At 40.4% G+C, this 25,454-nt stretch overlaps 1 protein-coding gene across 2 annotated transcripts in view; it reads left to right on the top strand.

Moving 5' to 3' along the window:
* The window catches only part of lsamp (limbic system associated membrane protein), a 929,375-nt gene that overhangs the window by 390,831 nt on the left and 513,090 nt on the right, over positions 1-25,454 (top strand). For both annotated transcript variants that reach the window (XM_078559816.1, XM_078559815.1), the window contains exon 2: positions 14,000-14,232. In XM_078559816.1, coding sequence (XP_078415942.1) covers positions 14,000-14,232 — 233 coding nt within the window. The remainder of the gene's footprint in view (positions 1-13,999; positions 14,233-25,454) is intronic.

Below are 25,454 nucleotides of genomic sequence, written 5' to 3'. Positions count from 1 at the left end.
AATAACTTTTCAAAACTTAAAAATAATAAGAATGAATAAAGAACGTGCATTAGATGCCCACTCTGGAAGTTTAGACGGGGATGCCTGAGTCCTACAACATGCCAGCATGGTGAGTATGCCCGAATGTGGGATTTGGAAGCCTGTGCACAAGCTGGTGATTCGGTCAACAACTTCAGTGCAATTTGGAACTGATACTGGTACAGATACTACAAGTCTCTGTTCTTTAGTACTCTTGCTCTCTTGACTAGTATCTCCCATGCCTCCTGACCCTTCACTGCCTAACAATGCAGCCAAGATGCCATTTCATGAAAGATGCACCCAGAGTGCCAGAAAACTATGCACATAGATTGACTTCACTTTATCCGGCAAGTTCAACTCATTTATGCACAGGCACACAGGCCATATTATTGTCCCAAGAGTACTTTTCCAGTTGTCTCTTCACAAAAAATATGCTGCAAAGATTATGAAGCTTGGTCATCTATTTCCATACTGTGCATGGGGAAACATTCCTCCCTCCATCTCCACATCCCAGGCTTCTAAACATTTTTGAAAATTTAGATGGTACAAATTTTGTAACAAAATGCAATGGAAATTATGGACATCTCTGGCCCGAAAGTGTGAAAGAACGATTGGAAGCAAGAACTTGTAAGACAAGATGGACAATACTTATTTTAATAATCAATCACTCATGACAGTTTTAATCATGTTTCTATAACTGATTAATTTAATTTGATTGATCATAATCTTAATTGACTGTAGCTGTGCTTGGTGGTCAATTCGTTGAGGACTCATTACACAACTATCCATCAAACAACCCATTCTGGTACAATCTGGATGTCAGGAGCTAATTATTTTTAAGGCAACTTGACAACCTATGTTTACTTCAGGCAAATCCCAGTTTAAAAATCTTGTGGAAAAATACCATTGCACAAAAGTCATTTTTGTCCACTGTTGTTGAAATTAACAATAGCTAGCAGGTACAGCAGCTTTCAGTGCATGTTAATCCCGTCTGCTGAAGTCTCCTTTGCATGCTTCATTATACCGTGACATTTCCAGGCTGCCGTTAGATATGTAAATGAACATATGGATACCGACTTTTAAGTCAGTAAAATTTTAATTTCAAAACAAGTTTTGAAAGGTGATGAGAACTAGTCTTTTATGTTTGATGGGATTTGAGATGTGAGCTGTTACTTGCTTGCAACATAATTGCAGCAAAAATACCAAAAGTATTTCACAATGCAAAGTGATGGTAATTGTGCAAGGTATATTTTCTTCACTTTTTGAATATAAAACTAGTTACACTTTTAACAGACTAAAAACAAAATGGCAGGATTGTGTAATTCAAATAGTCATTTGGCAGTACAGAACTTGAGTATTGCTGAAAAAAGAGACATGTCTAAGCTTTTTGTCTTGTACTCATCAGGACACTTGCAAGAATACTAATATAAGGGGAAAACAACAATTTATATTGTATGTGAAGAGAGTGCTGATTGGTTGACAAGTGGCATTGCCATGGTGATTGACCAGTGATGGTGACTGATAGTTAACTGCAAAGCATTGTTTGAAATTTAAACCAGGCAGCTTGACCCTGATTGGTCACGGCATTGCCCTGAGGAATGAGTCAGCGAATTGCTGTCACTTATTTTGTTTGGTTGAAACAGGCACAATGTACGTACATGTTCCTTCTATCTGCAAAGAACAGGACCCTGTGTATTAATACATGTAGCTTCCAGTACACGCAAATGTACTACACTGCAAGCCCAACTGACAACCTTAAATTGGTTATCAGCGTAATTTTTAGCACACTGAGGATTATTTAGCAAATGTTGCCCAATCATGAAATCACATCTAATGTTGGACATGGTGTTTTGAGTTTTGCAAGCACAGGCTGGTATATGGTCTGTACTCTACCCATTGTGAACAGGCAGCAGCTGGGACATGCTGTTTGATATGATTCACCATTCTTACAATGATCATTTCCAGTAAGAAAGAGTCAAACCACCTCGCTATGACATTCAAAGGCATTATTATCATTGAATCCCCAACGACCAATATTCTGGGGCCACCAGTAACCAGAAATTTAACTGGACCAGCTACATAAATTGTATGGATACAAGAACTGGTCACAGGCTTGATGTTTTACATGGAGTGACTCCCCTCCTAACTCACCAAAGACTCTCTACTATCTACAAGGCACAAGTCGTGAGTGTGATGGAGTGCTCTTCACTTTCCTGAATTAATGCAGCTCCAAAAAGCTTAACACTATCCAGGACAAAGCAATCCATTTGACCTGCATCCCTCCACTGTCGGCGTACTGTGGCTGCACTGTTTACTATCAACAAGATACACTGCAGGAACTTGCTAAGGTTTCTTCAATAGCATTGCCCAAGCCCAGAATGTCTGTCACCTAGAAGGACAAAAGTGGTGGGCACAAGTGAATACCACTGCCTGCAAGTTCCCCTCCAAGTCACACATCTGACTTGGAAATAGATCACTGTTCCCTCATCATCATAGGATCGAAATTCTGGAACTTCCTGCCTAACATCACTGTGACTGTGCCTACATTACACAAACTGTAGCTGTTCAAGAAAGAAACTCCACCAACTTCTCAAGGATAAGTATGGACACACAATAAATGCTGGTTTTGTCAGGGATGCTCACATCCCATGAAGCATAAATAAAATTGTTTAAAAAAAATCACTGATTTCCTCCCTGCTTTTTAACAGACTGAAATTCATAAGATCTGGAAACTTGTATACTTGAAACACTCCTATGTACACCTGTTGCACATACACACCAGCACTGAATGAGACAAAGTGTTATTTTCTCTCTTCTCATCATGCAGTATTCCTGATGCTCTTCATTGTATTAAAATACCATATTGGTTTCCATGAGGCTTTTGATACCTCAGATATATCTAATTGAGTTATATACTGTACAAGAACAGTGCCCATGAGCACCAAAGAATGAGAAATGAGAGCCGCAAGAAGTTAAATGAATCGTTTCACTGATGATCTTGTACAAAAGTGTTTGATGGATTGAGCTATTTGAGCTATCTTTTCTTAAAGACACTTTGTCTACACTGTGGAAAGTGTTGCCGACAGTTCCTGATTGGTCTGACTTTAAACCTGTCATTTTATTACTCCCTGGATTGCATTTCATTGTTGTAAGTGTGCGACACAGTCTATACCTTTACTTTGAAATAAAATAAAAATACATAATGAGTTGTGATATAATTCAGTGTGCCATGTTTAAAAATAGGCAACTCACCAAGGCATTACTGAATGACAGCATAGCTTCTGGTAAAGCAGTCGTGTATATTGAGCCACATCAACAGAAACAAAAATGTGCAAGTTCTAACCATTGTATAATGCAATCTTTATAGTGTGCATGAGTTCTAAAGTTCATTATTGTGGTTAGGGGCAAACAGTACAGGTTCAAGCCCTAATATGGTGCATTAATATTATAAAAGCGGGAGATGTGTCAAGAGGTTACACCAAAGTGTATGCAAGGATTCTGCCCTCTTCTGTATTTGTAGCCAACCCTTTGATTGAAACTCCCCAGTGGGAGTACAAGACTGGTAAATTTACTCTAATATGCAAGGACATATTATAACTGTCATATTTACAGATCCTGCACTGTAGGCAAATCTTTTACCTTTTATTTGTTTGTACAGATATGAACATACACTCATGAAAAATTGAAGGGCAATAAAGACCAGAAGGTCCATCAAGCCTGCCCCACACTTAAAGTAGCCTGAGCATCATAATGAAACACTTTCTCCTCCTACTCCACACTGTAGCCATATAATCTCCTGGAAAGGGCAAGGAAAAAAACAATGCCCAGTAAGAGAAATAAATTACCTGAACATTGCCCTCCATTCCCCTCAGGTGATCAAAACCAGTCCAGGAGATCACTTGGATCAAGTGTTATCTATAGTTGATGGAACTCAGCCTCTTTACATTTTGTTTCTGTAATTTTATCTTTCGCTGTTGTCACGAGGCTATGCCCCTTTATGTTTAAAAATGTGACTTTCCAGCTTTTTACTGACTGCTAATTTTGCAATTTGAACTGAGACAGAGTAAACAGCTTAAAAATGCAAGGTCAGGTTCCAAGCTGAAAGTGAGAAACAAACAAATCACCCTCAGGGGAGTGTGAAGAGAGAGACCTTTCCTATAATCCAGCCACCCATTGAAACTCATAACTGTCTAAGGAAGATACATTAAAAATGCAAGGTGCTGGATATTGAAACAATGGCTACCACAGACAAACACACCCAAAACCTCTTGGAAATACACAATGGATGGAGTATTTCAAGGCAATGCTGCCCAGCCACCAGAGAGAGATTTAAAGTGACATAAGCAGTGTCAAGCAAGTCATCAGTCAAGGGAACAGGCTGAGGGCTGCTTTCTCTCCTTCCCTCTCTTTTGGAATAAGAGTGTCAGCCAGTTTGAGAAGCCAACTCTACCAGAAACCTACCAGCGAACCGAGATCTCGTAATAATTGCAACATTTTCTACTTCTGACCGCATCCAAGAAACCAACTGACCTAAATTGGCTGCAATTTTTAAAATCTATGCCTCCAGGACAATCAAAGGACTCTTAACCATATATTATTTTACCCTTTCTTTATTGGACTCTAGCTCCCCTTATTTCTGATACATTTGTGTGTGTGTGTGTGGGCCTGAATGATTGTATGACAGCCACTTGATGCCGTGTTTTTATTATTTTTCTTGGATTTAGTGGTAATAAATTTGCCCTTTCTTTGACTCAAGAAAACCTTGTTTAATTGGTTCATTATTGCTCACAACTTAAATCGTTAAATACATTCTGATTTAGAAAAGGCATAGCCTCGTAATAAACAAACTTAAACCTTTGCTATGAACAACTGAGGAGGTTGAATAGAGGGAAGCCAGATCATCCTTAGTCACCTGGTCATAACACTGTGCAGAATGTTAGTCTCCAAAGAGAACTTTGGCAGATAATGGAAACTCTTTTCACTGAAAATACTCATAGGCCTGAATTTTTCAGTTGGCAGACGGGCTCGGTGGGAGCGGGCGGGGGAGGCGCGGAGCTGACCGCCACCCGTGATCGGCTCCGCGCAGCCATTTTATGTAGGCGGTGCAATTAAGGCCCACCCAGCATAATATGCGAGCCATTGCGCTCAGCGCTACCTATGCGGGCGGGGGGAGGAGGGTGAGTCGGGGCCAGCGCTCTTTCGTGCATGTGCATGCATGCAAAAGAGCATTTCGATCTCCCTGAGGCATGGCGCTGCCTCAGGGAGATTGAAGTGCTTTTGAAATAAATAAATAAATGGTTTGAAAATTTAATTAAACATGTCCCCTCATGTGACTGTGTCACACGAGATGGGGCCTGTTTTTATATTTCAGAGAAATTTTTTATTTAAGTGGTAAAAGCTTTAGGAAACCTCATCTCGCCTGTGGATGAGGTTTCCTAAAAAAACGTGAAGGCTGCTTGGTTGGACGGGTAGTGTAAACGATTACATTAATTAATTTGTTCATGGCCTTAATAGGCCTATCAGTTATTGGCAGGCGCGCTGCCGACTCTGGCGCGTGCCTGCCGAATGAAACATCACGAGACAGTGCAATGACGTCAGGATGCACGCCCGATGTCATCGCGCTTCATTTTATACAAAAATACTGGCGAATGAATCCCACGAACGCCCAAGTAACTGTTAATAGGTGCTTCAGGTGTGACTCAAAATATCATTATATGGTGAACTGCTGAAGGAGAAGAGGCAGGATCCACAAAATAATTTATGACAAAGGGAATTCTGAGGAAAAAGTTGAAGATAATGATGAACCTGAACAAATTTTACTGGGCACAAGGAAACTTAGTCCTGTGACAAATGTGTTAGTTGTTGGCTCCTTGTGCAACATCTTGGTTAAAATGTTAAATAGACAGAAAATGCTGGAAATACTCAGCAGGTCAAACAGTACCTGTAGAGAGAGGAATAATTAACTTTTCAATTGTTGACCTTTTATCAGAACCATTCTTCTGTGATACTACTTGAAGAAAGTGAGTGAAAATGCTTTCTGAAATGAATTTAAATTGTGACAGTTTTAGATTTATAAAAGTAATATGACCTGACACATGACACATGATGAATGAAGTTTAGATTTGAATTGCTACTGGCAGACTTTTAGTCAGGTTCAAATGTAAGTGCGTTGTTTGCAACAAAATTCCCAAGGTCAACTCATTAGCAAGTTACGGGTTCAAATTTGGATGAGTGTTGGGAGCACATAATTAGTTGTATTTAATTGTATGCAGTGGTGGGCGTTAACTGGGGGTGCACTTGTAAGGTTGGACGGGCAGCGAAAAATATAAGTTAACCCTTCTCTGACATGCACCTCCTAATTCAACCACTGCAGGAATTGACTGAAACTGTGGTGGTTGAATTAGGAGGTGCATGTTTACAACATGTATCTCTCTAAACAAGTGTTTATAAAAGTATGTAAAGACTAGCTCAAATCCCATGCCCACCACTTGGCTTTCTGGTAGTTGACACGCATGAGTTGTAAGAACAAAAAATGGCATGAATGTGAAGTTTAAAAAGATGTGAACAATTAAGGAAAATGTCAGAGAAGGGTTATTTTTGAAAGAGTTTTGGAGAGCCTTAGAAGACACCTCACTCTTCTTCCAAGACTAATGGAACTGGGGACTAAGAAAAGACAAGCAAAAATGAAAGCAAAAGGTGCCCAAGATGTATGCATGGGTTTGCAGGCAAGAGACAGAGCAGCTCAGCACCCAAACTTATGTTTGATGGCTCTGTAAATTAAAATTGAAGTACCTTTGAGGGCAATAGTCCTCTGTGCCACCCGACAATGGTATCTATAAAGGTCAACATTGCAACAGGCCTGCAAGAAGGCAGAGCTGTATTTCAAGCTGTATTACTGACACTGCGGTTAAGTGCCAGCTTGAAGTTATATTATACCACAGGTGACGTGGCAGCAGATGGTAAACCCCATAATTTACCTCTCTGCTGACCATGTGTAATTACTGATTGGGTATACTAGAACCTGCAGAAATGATTGGCATCATTGTAAGGTGGCAAATTAAAATATATTAGCTCAGTGAAAAAGCAAAGTACTGTGAATGTTGGAAATCTGAGATAAAAACAGAAAATGCTGGAAATACTGAGCAAATTTGGTAGCACCTGTGGAGAGAGAAACAGAATTAATGTTTCACGTCAATGACCTTGCATCCGAACTGATGAAAGATCACTGATATGAAACGTTAACTCTTGTTTCTGTCTCCACAGATGCTGCCAGACCTGTGGGATATACTAGCTCTTGGTCATCTGGCCACTCATTCTTTCATATCATTGAAAATATGAAATTTTGTGATTGGATGCTCCTGAGGAAGCCTTTACATGCACTAATAAGTCACGGAAGAATGAGGAATGTACATCTTTGTCAGAAGGCCTTTGTACCAGTGGGTTGGCATATAGTGTCTTCCATGCAGCTTGAGTTGCCCATTATCCCACTCTAAGATCTCCCCCTCTTCTATTCCTTTCATATTGGTGAGTCTTGATAAGCCCGAGTGACTTAGTGACTTTTTCACTTAGGGTGAAAAATAAATAGAATATCTGGTCGGAAGGCTTAAATGCCAGTGAGAAGGAGATGAGGCAAAATCCTTATGAAATGATTGAAGTAAATTTAGCTTTATATTACTGCTACCTAACAACTCTGGACGCCCATTTCAAATGGCCAAGCTTCACGTTGGGTGCCTTGCACATCAAAATAGTGGAAAATAGCGTGCGTGGCAGACATAATCAAATTGTTATTTAATGAAACATCCACATGTTGGAAGCATATCTAGGAGTCCAGAAATCTAAACGAATAAAACATTTTTTGAAGCTGAGATCACATTTGGAGTTTTGTGTTCCATATAGTAGCAATGCTACAGAGTTATTACATGGTGTTGAAAAGAGGGCCACATGGTTAAGGCTGATTGAACTTTAGAGGATATATTTATAAGAAAAGATTGACTATCCAGGAACTTTATGTTCTTGAGGAGATGATGAGGAGGGACTTTAACATTTTTTTTATATATAGAGAAATTTGATCCAGTCCCAGTAAAGTTCTTCGGTCAGGTACAGGTTTATGTTTATGCATCAGTAATTTACTTCTGTTACTTTTGTGCCATATTCTAAGACAAATCTAGAAGATTTGGGTTATTTTCAATCCAATACCCATGCAGACATATTTCAATACATGTACACCATGTATAATTTAGCAGTATATTGGTGCACATCATTTTTAAACAAATTCCTGCTGCCTTTACTAATCATTACTAAGCTGTAATGATTAGAAGAAAAGTTAGAGAGTGACTTTTGTTTAAACCCGACTGGTGCATACATATTCGTTCTCATATGTACATGTATCTCCAAGCTTTGTGTTGGTGTTGTTTTATGTTGTATCTTTGATAGAGAGGTACATCGTTAGTTTCATACTGCTCTTTGGGGATATATCAGTTTCATGTGATGACATGTCAGTCCAAGACTACAGTTTAAACAGTGAGTGACATTGAAAACAGATGCATAGCAGCGCTTCCAAACCTTCTGCCTTGTCATTATCCTCTAAATGAAGCTGGGTGAGCCACATTAGGCTATCCCTAGGCAAGTCCTTGCAGAATCTGCCACTGTGCATCCATCAAACAGATCGGGAAAAGGAAAGATATGACAGCTATAGACAAGCGTGGGAAGTAGAGAAAATGAGCATGTGCTTAAAAGAATAAAATATATGAAATCTTTTCAGGAAATTATCCTTTCTCAGCGCTTTCCTGTACTATGTCACTGCTTAGCTTAATCACAAAGATATAGCTGTGCAGCAGGAATCAATGAATCATTAGAATGCTTCTACATATTAAATTTTTCAAATGTTGATCAGAAAAAACTACACTTGTAATGAAATGTAGTTTTGAATGCTATTATATTTGGTTCAGTCAAATATTTTCATCAACCAGGACAAGGGAAGAAGATCTCTACACTATAGCAAATAAAATTGTGATTCAAAGCATTGCCCATTGTCCACTGGTGGATAATCCAATCCAGCCGTAGGCTGGATAATATTGTTGGATGTTAACCCTTGGTATACTGATCTCCCATGGTATCAATTAGGGAAATGTTAGCAGTAAGTTTAATGATACTTCTCAAAATTAATATTGGGGTGTCAGGGGGACAGAGTGAAATGAGTATTGTTTCTTTGACCTGAGCTCTGGCAAATTAATGGCAACCCTGATGGCAAACACCAATACTTACATGAGTTATAGCTATAAGTTTGTTATGTGAGACGTTGTCACAAAATTTAAATGACAGTGAACTAACTAGAAATGAATTGTTAGGAAATAACAAAGTTATGATATTGTGGTTTAGCTTTCAATGGATTAAATGTGACAAGCCAAGAACAATCACAGGTTTTTTTTTTGCCTAGCTTTAAGATTGAGCATAGGAGCATAAACCAAGAGTGTGAGACAGGGAACATCTTATGATGCAATATTGCAGTACATAGTGCTTTAATATTGAGACTTCTACTGCGTCATTGTGCTTTGAGGGATAAGGAGATTCCATATATTTCATCCACCCTATTGAGAATCAAAAGAAAATGAAGGAGTGATCAACAAAGGCATATAAAATGTGGAATAAAGTATGATTATTACATCCATGCTTTTGTATCATACACAAAAATAAAACTTAATTAATAGATAGGGGAATGTTTGTGGATGTTTGTTATAGAGTTGAACTTTATTTACAAGATGGCAGCAGAAACTATGTGTGTGCATCCAGCTCCATAACTAAAGAAGAACTCTCCCCTTGAGGTTCCCCATGCTACAAACTGATTAGTTTACACAGATCATGTGATCTTACAACACAGGATTATTCTTAAACCTACAGTCCCATGTTTATCCAAACTATAATTACTACAATGTTATTTGTATGGGCGTCTGGAAGGCAGTTGATAAAGACTCTCATTACAGACTGTTAGCTAAAGTTGAAAGTTATGGAACTGAAGGCAAATTATAGGCCGGGAAAACTGGAGCTGAGGTCGAAGGTCAGCCATGAGCTTATTTATTGGCAAAACAGATTTGAGGGGCTATATAGCTTACTCCTGCTCTTATTCCCTATGTTCTTATGATACAGCATTAAAGGAGACCAATTAGACCATCATTGCTAGAGCTATCTAATTAACCCCATTCACTTGCTCTTTCCTCATTGCCCCACTATATTTTTTCCTTCAAGTATTTATCCATTTCTCTTTTGAATGTTACTATGAATCTGTTTCCACCACTCTTTTAGGCAGTGCATTCCAGATCACAATACTCACTGTCTAAAAAGAAATGCTTCTTCCTGTACCCTCTGCTTCTTTTAACAACCACCTAAAATCTATATCTTCAGGCTAATGATCTTCCAAAAGGAAATAGTTTATCCTATCAATCCCATTCATAATTTTGAACATTTCTGTCAAATCTCCTTTTAATCTTCCCTGCTCTAAGGAGAATAATGCCAGCTTCCCTCCACATCACTCCATGCAACTAAATTCTTATTCCTGGTATAATTCTAGTAAATCTCTTCTGCACCCTGTATGTAGATTGACATCCTTCTGAAAGTGTGGTGCCCAGAACTGAGCACAATAGGCCAGTTAAGGCTTAAACTGTATTTGGTATAGGTTTTGCTTGTTTGTGTACTCTATTCTTCTTCTAATATGCTTTTTAATAGCTTTCTCAACATGTTCGGCCACCTTTGAAGATTTGTGTACATACATATATGGCCTCTCCGTTCCTGCATCCTCTTTAAAATTGTACTATTTAGATCATATTGCCTCTTTTTATTCATCTTACCAAAATGCATTACCTCAGATTTCTTTGCATTAAATTTCATTTTCCATTTATCTGCCCATTTCACCAGAGTACTTCCGAAGTCTTATCCCCCTCATTGTTTACTGCATATTAGAGTTTTGCATCAACTGTAAACTTTGAAATTATGTGCAGTATACCCAAGTCCAGGTCATTAATATACATCCAAATACCAGCCCGTGGGGAATACCAATGTACTCGTCCCTCCAGTCTGAGAAGCAACAAGTCACCACTACTCTGTGCTATCTGTCCCTTAGCCAATTTTGTATCTATGCAGGCACTGTCCCTTTCATACCATGGGCTTTAATTTTGCTAATAAGTAACAAAGAAATCATTTCCAAGATAGACCTTTAAAAAACGTTACCTCCCACCCCCAGCAAAATCAGAGAATTTGCTTGAACATTTCCTCCATCATATTCCACTTTCCTGCATTATTTCTTTCCAGGCATACCTATCTTGGAGGCAAGGGATCACATTTTCCCCTTGCTTGCAGCTTTGTTTTATCCTTTTGCGATTCTTTTATTTTTCTTTGCCTTACAGCTGCATATGCCTGCTCTACTTAGTTAATTTTCTTTTCCATTTCGATTGTGGCCCATAACTTTTCTTCTCGAGAAACTTGAGTCTTTCTGTATGGTCTCTCCAGGTACAAGAATACCATAGGAGAGAGATATGCTCAAGGACAGGAGGCTAATGGCATCATTTTGATTCTACGCCAATTGTGTAAGATAGGCAACAGTGAGCTGGCAGTCTGTTTTACATCTCTCCTGATTTTTGTTTCCATTAACCTCATTGCAAATGAAACTAGAGATAATACATGAGAAAAATGTCTTATAGAAAGATAGAGAAAAAGCATGAAGCATAAAGAATGGAAGACAAGTAGAAAGGACAGAGAGAAACAGAAGGATAAGAAACCTGAAGTCAAAGAAGTGTAATTTTGACTTTGGAAATGGTGTAAAACAGGCATTTTCAATTCAGCTGCTCAGTATTCATCTCTCCCAATTCCCATTTCAATTTGAGGGACATATAAGAGGCAGGAAAATTAATATCACCCATATTTATCACCAAAAATCAACATTACCCGGAGAGACATTCATAGGAAAAATTATTTTCATAAATTTGTCCATGAGCTACACAATGGAAGAGAAGCTGGCATTTTATCCTATCTTGCACATTATCTTTTTGCTTCCTAAATCACAAAATTGAGTTTCCTTGTGCAAGCAAAGTAAGGGTAGACTTGGGGGTGGGAGAGAAATTATGCTCCTTTCACAAAGTTGCTATCCATGACACAGATGGTTGCACATTAATTCCTGGCTTCTTTTATTAATGTTTGAGTAGTAGTCTGTTATAAATGTATGAAAAGGTCTAACGTGTCTTATTGAATTCTGTGCTTTTCAAGGTCACCAACATTAATTCTGTTTAACCTCAGTTCCAATATTATTAGAAGAGGCAAAGTATGCAGTTTTATTGAGAATTGGAAAATGATAAAACCATGAAAGAATGCATTGGAGAAAGTGCTTTGGGGGGCTGCATCAAAATTCATTTGGCGAGGTAGCCAAAATCAGCGTCTTAAATCAGATTCTGAGGTGCTTTATTCATCACTGCATGGTGCATGCTTCATTATTTGTTATTACATAGTGCCTTGAAGCAACCTGTATCCATTTATGAAATGACAGCTTTTCACTAGCAGTATTTTGGAGGCTGTGTGCTAAAAATGCATACTCCCTGTGCCAACCCGACAGAAAGGAAACAGCAGATTTTTAATGTTGTATTTTGAAAAAATAATGTTGCATTATTTTGTGTTTCAGCTGATATATTTTCAAAGTTGAGAAATCATAAATGTCTCAAATTGATTAATTGTGACTGAAATAAATATTTTCTAAAAGCTGGTGCTGCCAGACAATATATTATATTATATCCTAAATTATATAATATATTCCTCATGATGGGCATGAATGTTCAACTTGTAACTAATAACAGCCATAGCCACGTATTTAGCAACAAAAATGTGTTATTTCATACAGAGCTGACCTGTGAGCACAGTACTAAATGCACCCTAATAGAAAAATTAATCTGATACTAATTGTTTTGCCATGAATTTGTTTTGCAGACCCAAACACATGTTAATAAACTATAGAAACATGATGCCCAAAATTTTTATGATTTAGCAGTTCTTCAATGAATTATTCTCTTACGTATTCTTTACATATTACGGTGTTCAAAGCTGTCAATTACAAAGATACTGTATCCAATATTCCCTTTAAACAGATCCCAACTATAAAACAATCTTGTGTGGTTCACTTAAATGTATTTGAAAATACATACCCTGTAGCAGTTCCAAAATATAATATATTTTGTACATTCTAGCTTTAATTATCTTATGTTTTGGAATCTCTGATCTGTTACAACTATATTTGTGTCTAATATCGCGAATAATTAGTTTCAGGAGGGAAGTAAAGGAAAAAAATGTTCAAATAATTTAATATTTGGGAGCTCAGCTCATGAATTTGACATATATTCCTTGCTGATTTGGGGCTTGTTTGTGCGCTGTCAAAACCAGTTTAGGAGCAAATATACAGTACTTTTATCTTGTGTGGAAATTATGAATCCCCTGTAGTGCAAGATAATCTCGCACCCATCAAGTTGTATATCTGACTACTATATTTTATGGGTTCATATTTCATGGCTGAGTAATCAGTATTGCTCAGCATCACTCGGAACTATTGTAATTGGCCTATGCTGATAGAACTAGTCACCATTAGCCTTGTATACAAATTGTCTGCATACATACAGATATGTGAAAAAGCATGCTGGGTGTCTGGTAGAGGATTTGTGCTGGTATTTCAGTTTTGGAACTCAAATGACTGACAAATCTTTGTTCTCTCAGTTTATGCTAAAGGATTGAAATCCACTTCTGCCTATTGAATATTCTATATGCACTTCATGTAACCATCCATTATCTTCCATATAAATAGCGTAGTCACAGCATGTTCATGTGGATCAGCCTTTAGAATGAACAGCATAAAAACTTTTAAGATATTTGACTCAGAACTTCCCTATATTTTGGCTGTTTCTTTTAGTTGCTATTGTTTGACAATTGATTGGAAGTTTTGTTCTTTATTTTAAAGGTGCTATGTTGATGACAGGATCTCAAAGGTTGCTTGGCTGAATCGATCCAATATCATTTTTGCTGGAAATGACAAATGGTCCCTGGACCCTCGAGTCACTCTATTGACCAGCGCTCACTTAGAGTATAGCCTTCAGATTCAGCAGGTGGATGTATCTGATGAAGGTCCTTACACATGCTCAGTACAGACCCAGCATCACCCTAAGACCTATCAAGTGCATTTGATAGTACAAGGTAAGGTATTTGTGTCCCTTATTTATCTATCTGTTTGCCACAGCAATATATGAATGTTCCTGCAGGAGGGATCAATGTTGTCTCAATGTTCAGCAGCCATTCATAAAGACACAGTGCTGAGTTTGGTGAATGGTTGTTAATTTGATTGTCTTCAGAGGAGGTTATTTTTAAGAGGTTTAATTTCTGTCTTACAGTTAATAAATAGCATACATCACAAGCATGTCTCATAGGAAGTTAAAGAGTTGGAGTATAATTTAAAATGTGAAGGCACATATGTATGCCTGGAAATAGGATCAGGCCTCCTCGTTCACCCTCACCTCCCCCAAATCCCCCCTTCTCCCCTCCCCCAAAGGCATAGTGCAATCAGCTGGGATGCTGGCATAAAGCCTTCAGTGAGGCTTGGAGAAGGAGGAAGCAATCACGGGGGTGGTGAACAGTAGCTGGCCGTGGCTCTCAGTTTTAGTGTGGAGTGCACCTCCTCCTTTCAGTTCCACATTCTGATGAGTTTCTTTAATTACAACTATTTATACCCATATGTTCATGTGGTAATTCAGAACAGAACAAAACTGACACCTGCTGCATTCAGGGTGAACCCATGTCCTGTGGCATTGGACATGGGACCCAAGAAATTCAATGGCATCACAGCCGTTTTTCAGGTGGAAAGCAGACAACTAAGCTCCAAATGAACATGCACTCCTCGCCCAGCATGTTATATGCTGGAAGTGCGTCGCCCACCTTATTGAATCAGGCCACTTTGTAGGCATCCAGGGTCACACTTGAATTATTTAAATCACTGATAACTATTAAAGTAAAGGTCTTAATTGTGGACCCTTTAATGATATTGGGCTGCCCCAACATCTGACTCACAATGTGATAAACTTGCCCAGTAGCATGTGCTTGTTAGTCAGAAGAACCTTTACCAGCATTTTTTAAAGAACTCATCAAATACATAATGGTTAGTTGCTGGTTTGTTACTTGAGAATGCTGGTCAAAATTTTGATGTTTCCTGACCATAAAAAATAATCCTGACTGCAGAGAAGATATTGCTGGCGTTAGATTATTTTTGACTGCCTTCTCAACAGTTGTACTGTAGTCATGACTGGCCTAGTAGGGCTCCTCTATAAGAAGGTCACCAAGATGCACAGCATGAGGAAGAATTCCTACATCTCTTTCTCCTTAGACAGAGCAAAGTAGGATCAAACAACACTGGGCTCTGCATGCAATGCAGACTTCATTAAGGTCCAAAATGCCATTGCCTATACTCTCATTGCTTTGCTTGCAGCCTGTTACTAGTCTGTCATCTATCTTGATAGATAGGATTGCACTTGCACAACGTCCCATATTTTTGTGACCACAGGCTGCACATAATGCAGATTTGTGCCCAGTTTTCTGGCTACTGCTATGTTTCCTTGGTCCTGCGCAAGCCCTCTGTGCCACCATTGTTCCAGCCAGGTCATCCAGTTACAGGCTGGCTACTTGACAACAAAGGATATCCACGTTCCTATCATGGCAATCAACCTAGGGAACAAGATGAGCTACATGAAGAGGATGAAGCCCAAGAGTGGCATCAAACATCACTGCTCCTAGCTGCTGAATGTTCAAGGACAAGCTCATTGAAGAGTGGTGCACCTGAACCATTCCTCCCATTCTCGATATAGCATATTCCTTATCATCATCATCCTTAATACCACCAGCAATTGACTTTCTTCAGCCTAAAATTATGTGTCAACTCTTCAGTTCACTACAACTATCAAGACCAACACCAAACCTGGAACAAAGATCAACTTTATCAAACTTCTATATTCTGTCTGTAGCTGATGGTTAACCAAAATTCTTATGAGTTATCCATTGTGCAAACTTTTAGTGCCTGTCTTGTGTGTTTGTTTACTGCTTGTTTACTTATTCTGCTGCTCCTATGAAATGTTTCCCAGTGGCTACACCAAATGGAAGGCTATGGAGCTCCCGTTGAGAACACTTCAGATGACTGTGGTGGTTGACCTTGAGTAGCTCTGGGCTTTAAGGGTTCATAAGCATTCTGAAGTGCACTTCAGGAGATGTTGGACAGAATGGTGTCCATGTTCTGCACAAAGCCTTGACATAAACTGGAGTGAATCGTTTCCCTGCTCAGGTCATTGGCTAAAATTGGGGTTGAGCATCAAAAATGGTATGATCAGACCTTAATCCATGTATTTAAAGTAGGACCCCAATGGCTTCAAATAGGTGTTACTGCAGCCTGCCCAAAAGAGCAGGTTAAAATTACAAACTAGGAAACACAGCAGGTCATTGAAGCAAAAGTTCTCTCAGTTGAATTTAATTGCCTTCTGGCCTGGTTCCCACCAGACGAACTGGGTTAAAATCTCCCTTACACATTTGGTCCTTACGTTTATATTGCCATTATAAATTCCTAATGTCCACATTTATTATGAAAATTGCATACGTAAGTTGTCATATTGCAATTACAAACGTGCCCACACCAGCCCATCCAGTGCTCATGTTGAAAGTCCCTCCAACTGAGAAAGGGTGTAATTATAACATGACAAGTTATATTGGTAGCTTCTATTATAAATGGAAGACATAGAACTTTATGCTGTAAGACGTTAACAAGATGTGCATGCAGATGTAAGATGTTTATATTGTAATATAAATCACTGGAGGACAGAACTGTCTGACCCATAAGCCTTTCTGCTACCAAAATCAATGTGCTTCACAATGGCTTGCAGATGGAAGTCAAGTGAGCCAAGCCAGAAGATATTTTATTCCAGTAGATAGAAAGCTTTGTTTCCACATGGTACCCCATCCACAGCCTGGCTGAGGACTGATGGAAATCACCCAGCAGAAAGAATTAAATTCAAGTGACAAGCAGCCTTTGGATTTGAAATTATGGCTGGAAGTTGAGTACTCAACCATTTGAATCAACAGCCTCCTGTGATTACTTAGCGACTGAAAAGCAGCAAACAGCGTTACTTTTTCTTCTTCTGAGGGTAGAATTTTATTGAACATGATGCCATTTACTTGAACCCTTCATGTAGACAAGAATTTCTCTTATAACTTTCTGTTTGAAAAGATAATCCATTTTAAAGAAAAATCTATCACAAAACATAAAAAATTTTGGGATAGCAAGTTTTCAGACAGAGAATCACAAAACAAGGTTTGCTAGATGAGTTTACATTATTTTGGAAAGTGAAAATTGTCCCCTTGGCCTTTACATTCCTCTGTTGAGAAATAAGTTAACTTTTGGGGAATTGTACAATTTTTACCAAAAATATAAATTTACTGCCTATGGAAAAAGTGGCAGCTGATTCCTGAAATGAGAAATGGAGTATCTATGAAAAGAATTCTTGGAGATGGAGGCCATAATTTCTGTAACTCACTGAGTGTGAGCAAGATCAGGAGACTTACAATTGTTCCTTATGTGGTTGATAAAGGAGAAATGCCTCCAAGGAGTATTCTTGAAGCCTTCCAATTGCTGAGAGTTCAAACTATCTCTGGACCCTGAGAATTTGTAGGAGATCTATTGTTTTTCTACGCCCTGTGTTTTGAGCGAAGTTTCCTTATGTTCTAGAACCATTAGGCAAGATTAACCAAAAACTCAGGTCAGCAAGTATAGAAAGTACAACAAGGGCTTGTTACACTGGACCCCAGCCCTATTTTTGTCCGGATTCTGATTTTCTTGTATTACTTCAATGACGCGCCTCTGTGAACCCCAATATAAGGATGGCACAATTAACTGAGCTGGTGAGGTTATATATTCCATTTTTCATAATTTCTGTCTCATTTTTACTGAATGCAACTCATGAATATATAAAACAGACATCCAGTAGATGCAATTGAGAAGGTGGAAGTATTTCCAAAGCATGTACTTCATAAATGTAGTCAAAAATCCATTTTATAATTGTTTTACAAAGGCTTTAGTTTATTTCACTACTGGCTACTGTTTTACTGTCTACCCTTGTGCTGTGCTTTTTCATTTTTGCCCATTTCCCCAATTTAAAGTGACCTCAATCTGAGTTTCATTAGGTATAGCCCTGTGTCTGTGTTTCCTGAAACCAGAAGAGGAGGAAGAATATTGGAGACCAGGCATATCAGACACCAGAGGAGGCTTAAGGCACCAGCTCCCAACTACCCAACTACCAAGTAACCTTATGTATATAGAACACTTCATCCAGCAGTGATGCTTATGGAGGCTCTTTTTCAATAGGAAAGTCGTGAGTGAGTTGTGCTACATGCCGCAACCTGATACACCAACCCCCTGACTCCACCCCTCTCAGTCCCACCCTGAATCATAGGCTACCATTAAGATACCATTGCCCTGACTTTTTATTTCTATTGGATCATTGCACACTGCTTTAGGGGACGGGACATTAGTAACATTATGCTAGTGCACAGAAGCACGATCAAAGCCATACATGAAATGTTTTCTGCAGAAGCCAGTTCAACACCTTCCCCATGGATACGCAGCAGCAGCATGACAGGGCACAGAAATCTTACTGATTGACAGGGCACCTCAAAGTACAAGGAGTCATAGAGTGCAGCTACATGGTCATACATGCTCGCTTTATCAATCCCATCACCAACATCAATATAAAAGGGTTGCACTCATTCAGTATCCAACTTGTTTGTGACCAGCAGAACTATGTCATGAAAGTAAATGTTTGCTTCCGTGGATGCAGCCTTCATGTTCATGTACCTCAATGTCTATGCATTCTTTCAGCCAGAAAGTGTCAGGGTGGATATTGGGAGATCAGGGAACCCTGTGCAGCTATAGTTGATGTAGGCACCTATGTGCTTTCCCATGACAAGAGCTGAGCATCTCTACCAAGTGTTCCATTCTGAGATCAAAGTCATTACAGAGCTTGCTATTGTAATTTTGAAGGCATATTTCAGGTGCCAGATAAATCTAGGTGCATTTCAATATAATCCAGCTTGATTCTGAAGAATAGGGTTTGTGTGTTTCCTGCTCCATAGCTTTGTCTTGCAAACCAGTCTCCCCAGAAGGCCTGGAGGATGAACTTTCCAGATGCTCAGCAGGGGACCTAGCTGAGGAGCAGTTACAGCGCTTTTGCTGACTTGACCTCCTGCATACCTCCTTCCTCATCTAGATTTGCACCAGTATTTCACTTGAAGCTTTTGAAAATTTGGGACTTTGGGCGGAATTTTCCGTGCCTCCTGGTGTCGGGCATCATGGCGGACATTAGCAGACAATATGGCGTGAAGGCCAAAAATCAGCTTCATGCAGCCATGAAACAAGTTTGCAACCGGCTGCTCCATCCATCAATGGCGAGCCACGTTTCCTGCCGCTGCACGTCCGGAACTTCATTATAATATATCTGCATATCATTATAAGCTCAGCTCGCCGGAATCATCCACCCAGGCTGGATCATCCAGGCACGTTGGCATGATTGCACATTGACGTGTTTCACAACTGTACATAAGCAATGTGCACTTGGTGAGCTGCACTTCACTCGGGACTTTGAGGCTTGTTTGCCTACCTTGCTTTGGGCAGCACTCGCGGTCACAGTGCCAAGGTTCACAGGCAGCACCACATCACGGGCAGGTCTCTTACCTTCCAAACCAACCATAAGGCGGGGGTGGCTTTTCAATGGCTGCAGGGCTATGGCTTGTTTGGGGGAAGGGGAGAAGTGGCCTCAGGCAATGAAATATGCTGCAGGGTTAGGGCATTACTGGGGAAGGGGTTATCCCTGGGTGTGTGTGGGGACAGTGAGCAGTGAGCATGCAGCTACAAGGATAAGGCTCAGAGAGGCATGTCATTTGCAGTGCTTGCTGTGTCCTCAATGCCTGAGCCCTTTCCGCCCCTCCCGACCCGTCCCCCCCTTCAAGACAGTATGTGAGCTGTCCGTGTGAAAGGGTAATGGACCAACAGTGATCTCTCCACCTGCAGAGTAGATGGACTGCAGTGGGGTTATGAGACATGACCTTATCATGGCGCCACTGAGGCGCATGTTCCCAGTACCATTCATTGAGTTGAGTGTGAGCAGATGAGGTTATTCCTCTTTTTTCGGCATTGCAGGCGGTCCTCTGCTGCAGGCCCTGGGCACTGACTGCCCTGGAGATTTGTAGGGTTGGTCTCCCTTCTTGGCCTCCTCCTCCCATCTGCTGAAAAGAGAACATCCCTCCTGGCCTCCACTTAGTCGAAGAGTACATCCAGGGAGGAGTCACTGAACTTGGGTGCCGGAGCTCCGTGTCCTCTTCTGACCATCTTCTCAATCAGCTTGGTGGGTAAGTTGCTGTCTGGGCACCTTTTAAATATGGCGCCTAGCTATGACAGCAGGGCGTGTACTATCTATCTCACCATGCAAAACATCAGTAAAGCACCTACCACACAATTAATGAAGCCACGGTTGCGTGATACTGTGCAAATTCCTGATGGCCTCTGCATTGGGAAACACGCCTGTCCCCACCCCCGCCACAGGACTTAGGGCAGAATTTTCTGGTCGACGTGCAGGAGCGGGCCCGACATGTAAAATGACATGCGATGACATCGGGTGTGTGTCCCGATGTCATTGTGCACCATCGCAATGTTTCGTTCGGTGGGCATGCGCCTGAGATGGCTATGCGCCTGCTGAAATGTAAACGGCCTACTAAGGCCATTAAGAAATTAATTGAAGCAGTTGTGAACACTGCCCGCCCAACTTTAAGCTTGGCGGGCAGGCGAAAAGGCCAAGCGGCCATCGCGTTTTTCAGAAAACTTCATCCACGAGCGGAATGAGGCTTCTTGAAGCTTTTATTAAATAAATAAATTTCCACAACTACAAAAGCATGTCCCAACACATGTGACACAGTCACATGAGGCGACATTTTTAAATGAATTTTTAAACCTTTTACTTAATAATTTTAATATCAATTCAATCTCCCTGAGGCAGCTCCATGCATCAGGGAGATGGAAGCACTCTTTCGCACGCATGGGTGAAAGAGCACTGGCCCTGACTCTCCCTCCTCCCCCCGCCCGCAAAGTTAGAGCTGAGTGCTACCGGCCACGTATTACGCTGGGCGGGCCTTAATTGGCCCGCCCTTAGTAAAATGGCGGTGCTGAGCCGATCGCAGGTGGCAATCGGCTTCCCGTCCACCCCCACCCGTTCCTACCCAGCCCACCCAACATAGGAAAAATCTTGCCCTTAGTCACGAAGGGGAAAATTCCACCATTGCTCTTGCCAAGCAAGTAGGAGTTCCTCCTCATCACTTACCCATCGGCAATCACATTAAAGAATATGATCTAGACTATTAATTGTTTGGGCAAAGATAGCCCAGGAGAACAGAACCAAAGCTACCACAAGGTAGCTTTTCGACCCGACTTCCCACCGTGATGGAAGATCCCAGCAATATTATCCTTGTAGAAAACAAAGACATAGTGGTCAGCAAAGGGAACTGAGCAATAGAAGGACATGACCCTGAAAACTCCATGGCAACTCAAGCAGAATAAACAGAGAAAGCTACACCTTCTATGAATTATACTCAGCAGATTTATCACTACACATGGAAATTTCCACAGAAAAGCTTTCAAAGGAGTTCACACCCAGCACAACATTTTTTTTAAAAGATGTAGTTTATCATGCACAATTATTGTAAAATCTTATGAATTCTGAGTCTGTTCTAAATAAGCTTTACCACAAGAAAGCTAAACCGTTTTTTGGGTTGTGATAACCACATACCTGTTGAGGAGTAGCTACAACCAGAGCATTCATTTTTGGATGTGAAATCAGATGAAGTCTTCAAGCCTGATATGATACCATTCTGAAAAATATCAGCACCTCCATTTCTGTTTGCTTTGAATAAATGTTTCTGCTTAAGTGAGCCAGCCTTGAGATAAATTATATTAACAATCTGTCCAGCAATGGACAATTACCATAATTCTACGTAAGTAAATATGTACCAACAATGAGCCATGTCATTTTTTTTCTTAAATAAGGCTGTTTTTCAACACTGAGACCTTCAGAGGCAAAGCCTTTGAATCTTTTCACTTTCTTTGATTTCTGTGTTTAAACAGAGTGGAAAATATTTAAACAGAAGGTGGAAAGGGTACAAATGAAATGTATTCTCGTACAGAGAACAGCAGAGTATCTTGAAGACAAGGATTCCACGGATGATGAGGAGATTATCACTTACATGGCAGACAATAAAAGTGAATGCCAGGATAAATGTAAAGGCAATATGGTTATTAGGAAAGCTAAGAGGGTATAAGGAAGATAATTAATTTAAAACGTAGCAAGTGCACCATTTGTCATAGGAAGGTTGGCAAGGTTGGGTTAGGGCCACTAAGAAGTGTTGAAAATAAGCTTATAGTGGAGAGTCAGGATATGGCAACGATGCTAAAAAAAATACTTTGCCTTTGCTTTCACAAAGCAGGGATATTGCAATTGTAGAACTGCCAGAGCTGAGTGTTGAATTATTGAATAATAAATGACACTGAAGAAGTTACTAGGTCATGGACCTAGGCGGAAGCAGAGCTGGTAATGGATCTCCACAAGTCACAAGTTCCTTTTCCTAGACGTGGCATACCAAGGTGCAACTGTTTACTGCAACAGTCCTTATCAATGATGGTTGAAGTGGTACTGACCAGGGGGGAGGAAGATGGAAGGATTTTTTTCATCTTAAATGTAATGTTATCAGACTGATTAATTGCATACGTTATGGCATCTAATTTTATCTCACGTATACTCACTGAACCCTCACAAAGGTAAAATCATTCCCTTCTGGATAAACCTATGTTACCAACTCCCTTGGTAAGTGTAATTGAGTGTAACAAATCCATTCACAATTGCAGTGTAGCGAACACAGAGCTTTCTGTATTAAATGACAACCCTAAAAGTCTGACAGGCATTCAGTGAATATCAATGTGTAAGTAAGCAATCTCTGTAATGACTGTCAACACCGGACATGAAGCTTACAGGATCACCAAAAGAAAACAACCTGAAACGGGCTGCAAAAAATAATGTGAGGAATTTTGACCTTACCTCCAGGGACTTTGGCACAAAATCTAGGCTGACACTCCAGTCCAGTATGGAAGGAATGGGCACTGTCAGAATTGCCATCTTGTGGATGAATTATTAAACTGGGGACCTGTCTGCCCTCTCAGATAGATGTAAAAGATCCCATTGCTCTATTCAAAGAGCAACAGAGCTATCCCCAGTGTTGAAGCAAATATTTATCCCTCAACCAATGTAACAAAACAGATTATTATATTGTTATTCATTATTCATTGCTGTTTGTGGGACTTTGCTGTGTGCATATTGGCTGCCATGTTGCCAGTATTACAATACTGCAAAAAGTCAGTAATCAGCTGAAAAGCACTTATGGATGCCCTAAGATCATGAAAGGAACAATATTAATGTGGTATGTCGCGGTCTACTGCCACTGTATATATAGAGGATCTCGGTGTAGACCTCAAGGGATCTGTCTCTATGCTATCTATACTAAGTATTGAGACTGACAAGGGTTCTGGTCAAACACAAATATCTGAAGTTTGTTACTAACAACATCTATTTACAGCTCTGCACAGGCCTTGATCTGGCCTGCACCCTAACAGTGACTAAGGCTGATTTCATGACTATATGCCTGTGCCTGATTCATATGATGTATGTAGAGTCTTGTTGATACAGGGTCCCAGGCAGTTGTGAGCATCTGCAATAAAGATCACAGGCAATGGTGACCATCTAACATGAAAGCTGTACTTTATAGTCCAGCCTCACACATGGTGATGTCACTATGCAACTTCTTAAAGATACATGTCATTGTCTGCATTGGCATGCATACAATATCACAACAATAAATGCAGTTCTTTACTTTTTAACTTGCCTGGTGAAAACCATACAACTAAGCAGTAAATTACCCACACCTGCCCTGCAAGTCTGTGATTTTACCTGCAAGTGACAAGGGCATCTGGTCAACACTGTGGTCCTTCTTAACATATACAAAATTGATCCCAATGATAGTGGTCGTAACCCCTGAGCTGAAATTAGAACAATCCAGCTGAATGAAAATCAATACATAAGCCAAACACCAAAGAAGTCTGACACCTTCTCCCTCACCCAATGAACCAAAATGCCCCCACTGAATGGAAATCCAGTCATTAATTCTCTCATTTAGCAGAGATTCCACCAAATCATCTACCTCACTGAGTGAAAAACTCTCCTCACACTATGGGGTCAAGGAGGTCTCACCAACCCCCAACTCCTATGAGAACAAATCTAATCTCCCGTCCCATCCTATCCCCACTGGAAACAAAGATAACGTTCCCTAAGCTCTTCCTACACACGCATGTATGCCTGCACACCTCCGCTTCCATATGGAGTGTATGCTCAGCCTCCAATTTTTCCAACCAAGAGGAAATCCACGTGCTGCGAATCTTGATGAATAATCTGACATATCTCAGCAACCATTACCCGGGGCATCCTCAGACGCCTCCGACATTGCCTCTCTCACATCTGGAGGTAGTTTGTTCTTCTCCTCTGGATGCTTGATGTGTCAGTGCCCATCTTCGCTGATGTCTTCCCTGGATGTCTATATCCGGCCCAACCTCCTCCTCTGCTGTTGCCCACTCTTGGCCATGAATCCTTTGTTGCTGGACAACAAGAGCCACCCTCATTTGTGTCCCCTCTTCCTGCTCCTGAGGCTTCAGGAACATCGGGTGAATGAGAGCCATGGTTATTGCTGTAATTGCACTGTGTAAAGATGGCAAACATACATGTAGAATTGTAGAATCGTTACAGCACAGAAGAAGGCCATTCGGCCCATCATGTCTGTGCTGGCCCTCCTAAGGAGCAATTCACATACTGCCATTCTCTCTCCCTCTCCCCACCCCCATGTACATTCCTCCTTTTCAGATATTTAGAAAATTTAGTAAACGTAGAATAATATGCAGCACAGAAGATGCCACACTGCCATCTGTGTCTGCATTGGCCAAAAATCAAGCCACCCAGCCGAATCCCATTTTCCAGCACTTGGTCTGTAGCCCTGCAGGTTATGGCACTTCAGGTGCATATCCAGACACTTTTTAAATGAGTTGAGGGTTTCTGCCTCTATTACCCTGTCAGCCAGTGAGTTCCAGACCCCTGCAACCTTCTGTCAATGTCTTTCCCCATCTCCCCTCTAATCCTCCTACAAATCACTTTAAATCTATGGCCCCTAGTCACTGACCTCCCTGCTAAGAGAAATAGGTCCTTCCCATCCACTCTATCCAGGTCCCTCACAACCTTGTACATGTGAGA

The sequence above is a fragment of the Cetorhinus maximus genome, chromosome 16 (assembly GCF_964194155.1).
Source record: "Cetorhinus maximus chromosome 16, sCetMax3.hap1.1, whole genome shotgun sequence".
NCBI lineage: Eukaryota > Metazoa > Chordata > Chondrichthyes > Lamniformes > Cetorhinidae > Cetorhinus > Cetorhinus maximus.
The sequence above is the reverse complement of the archived record's forward strand: the minus strand, read 5'-3'. Positions and strand labels throughout refer to the sequence as shown.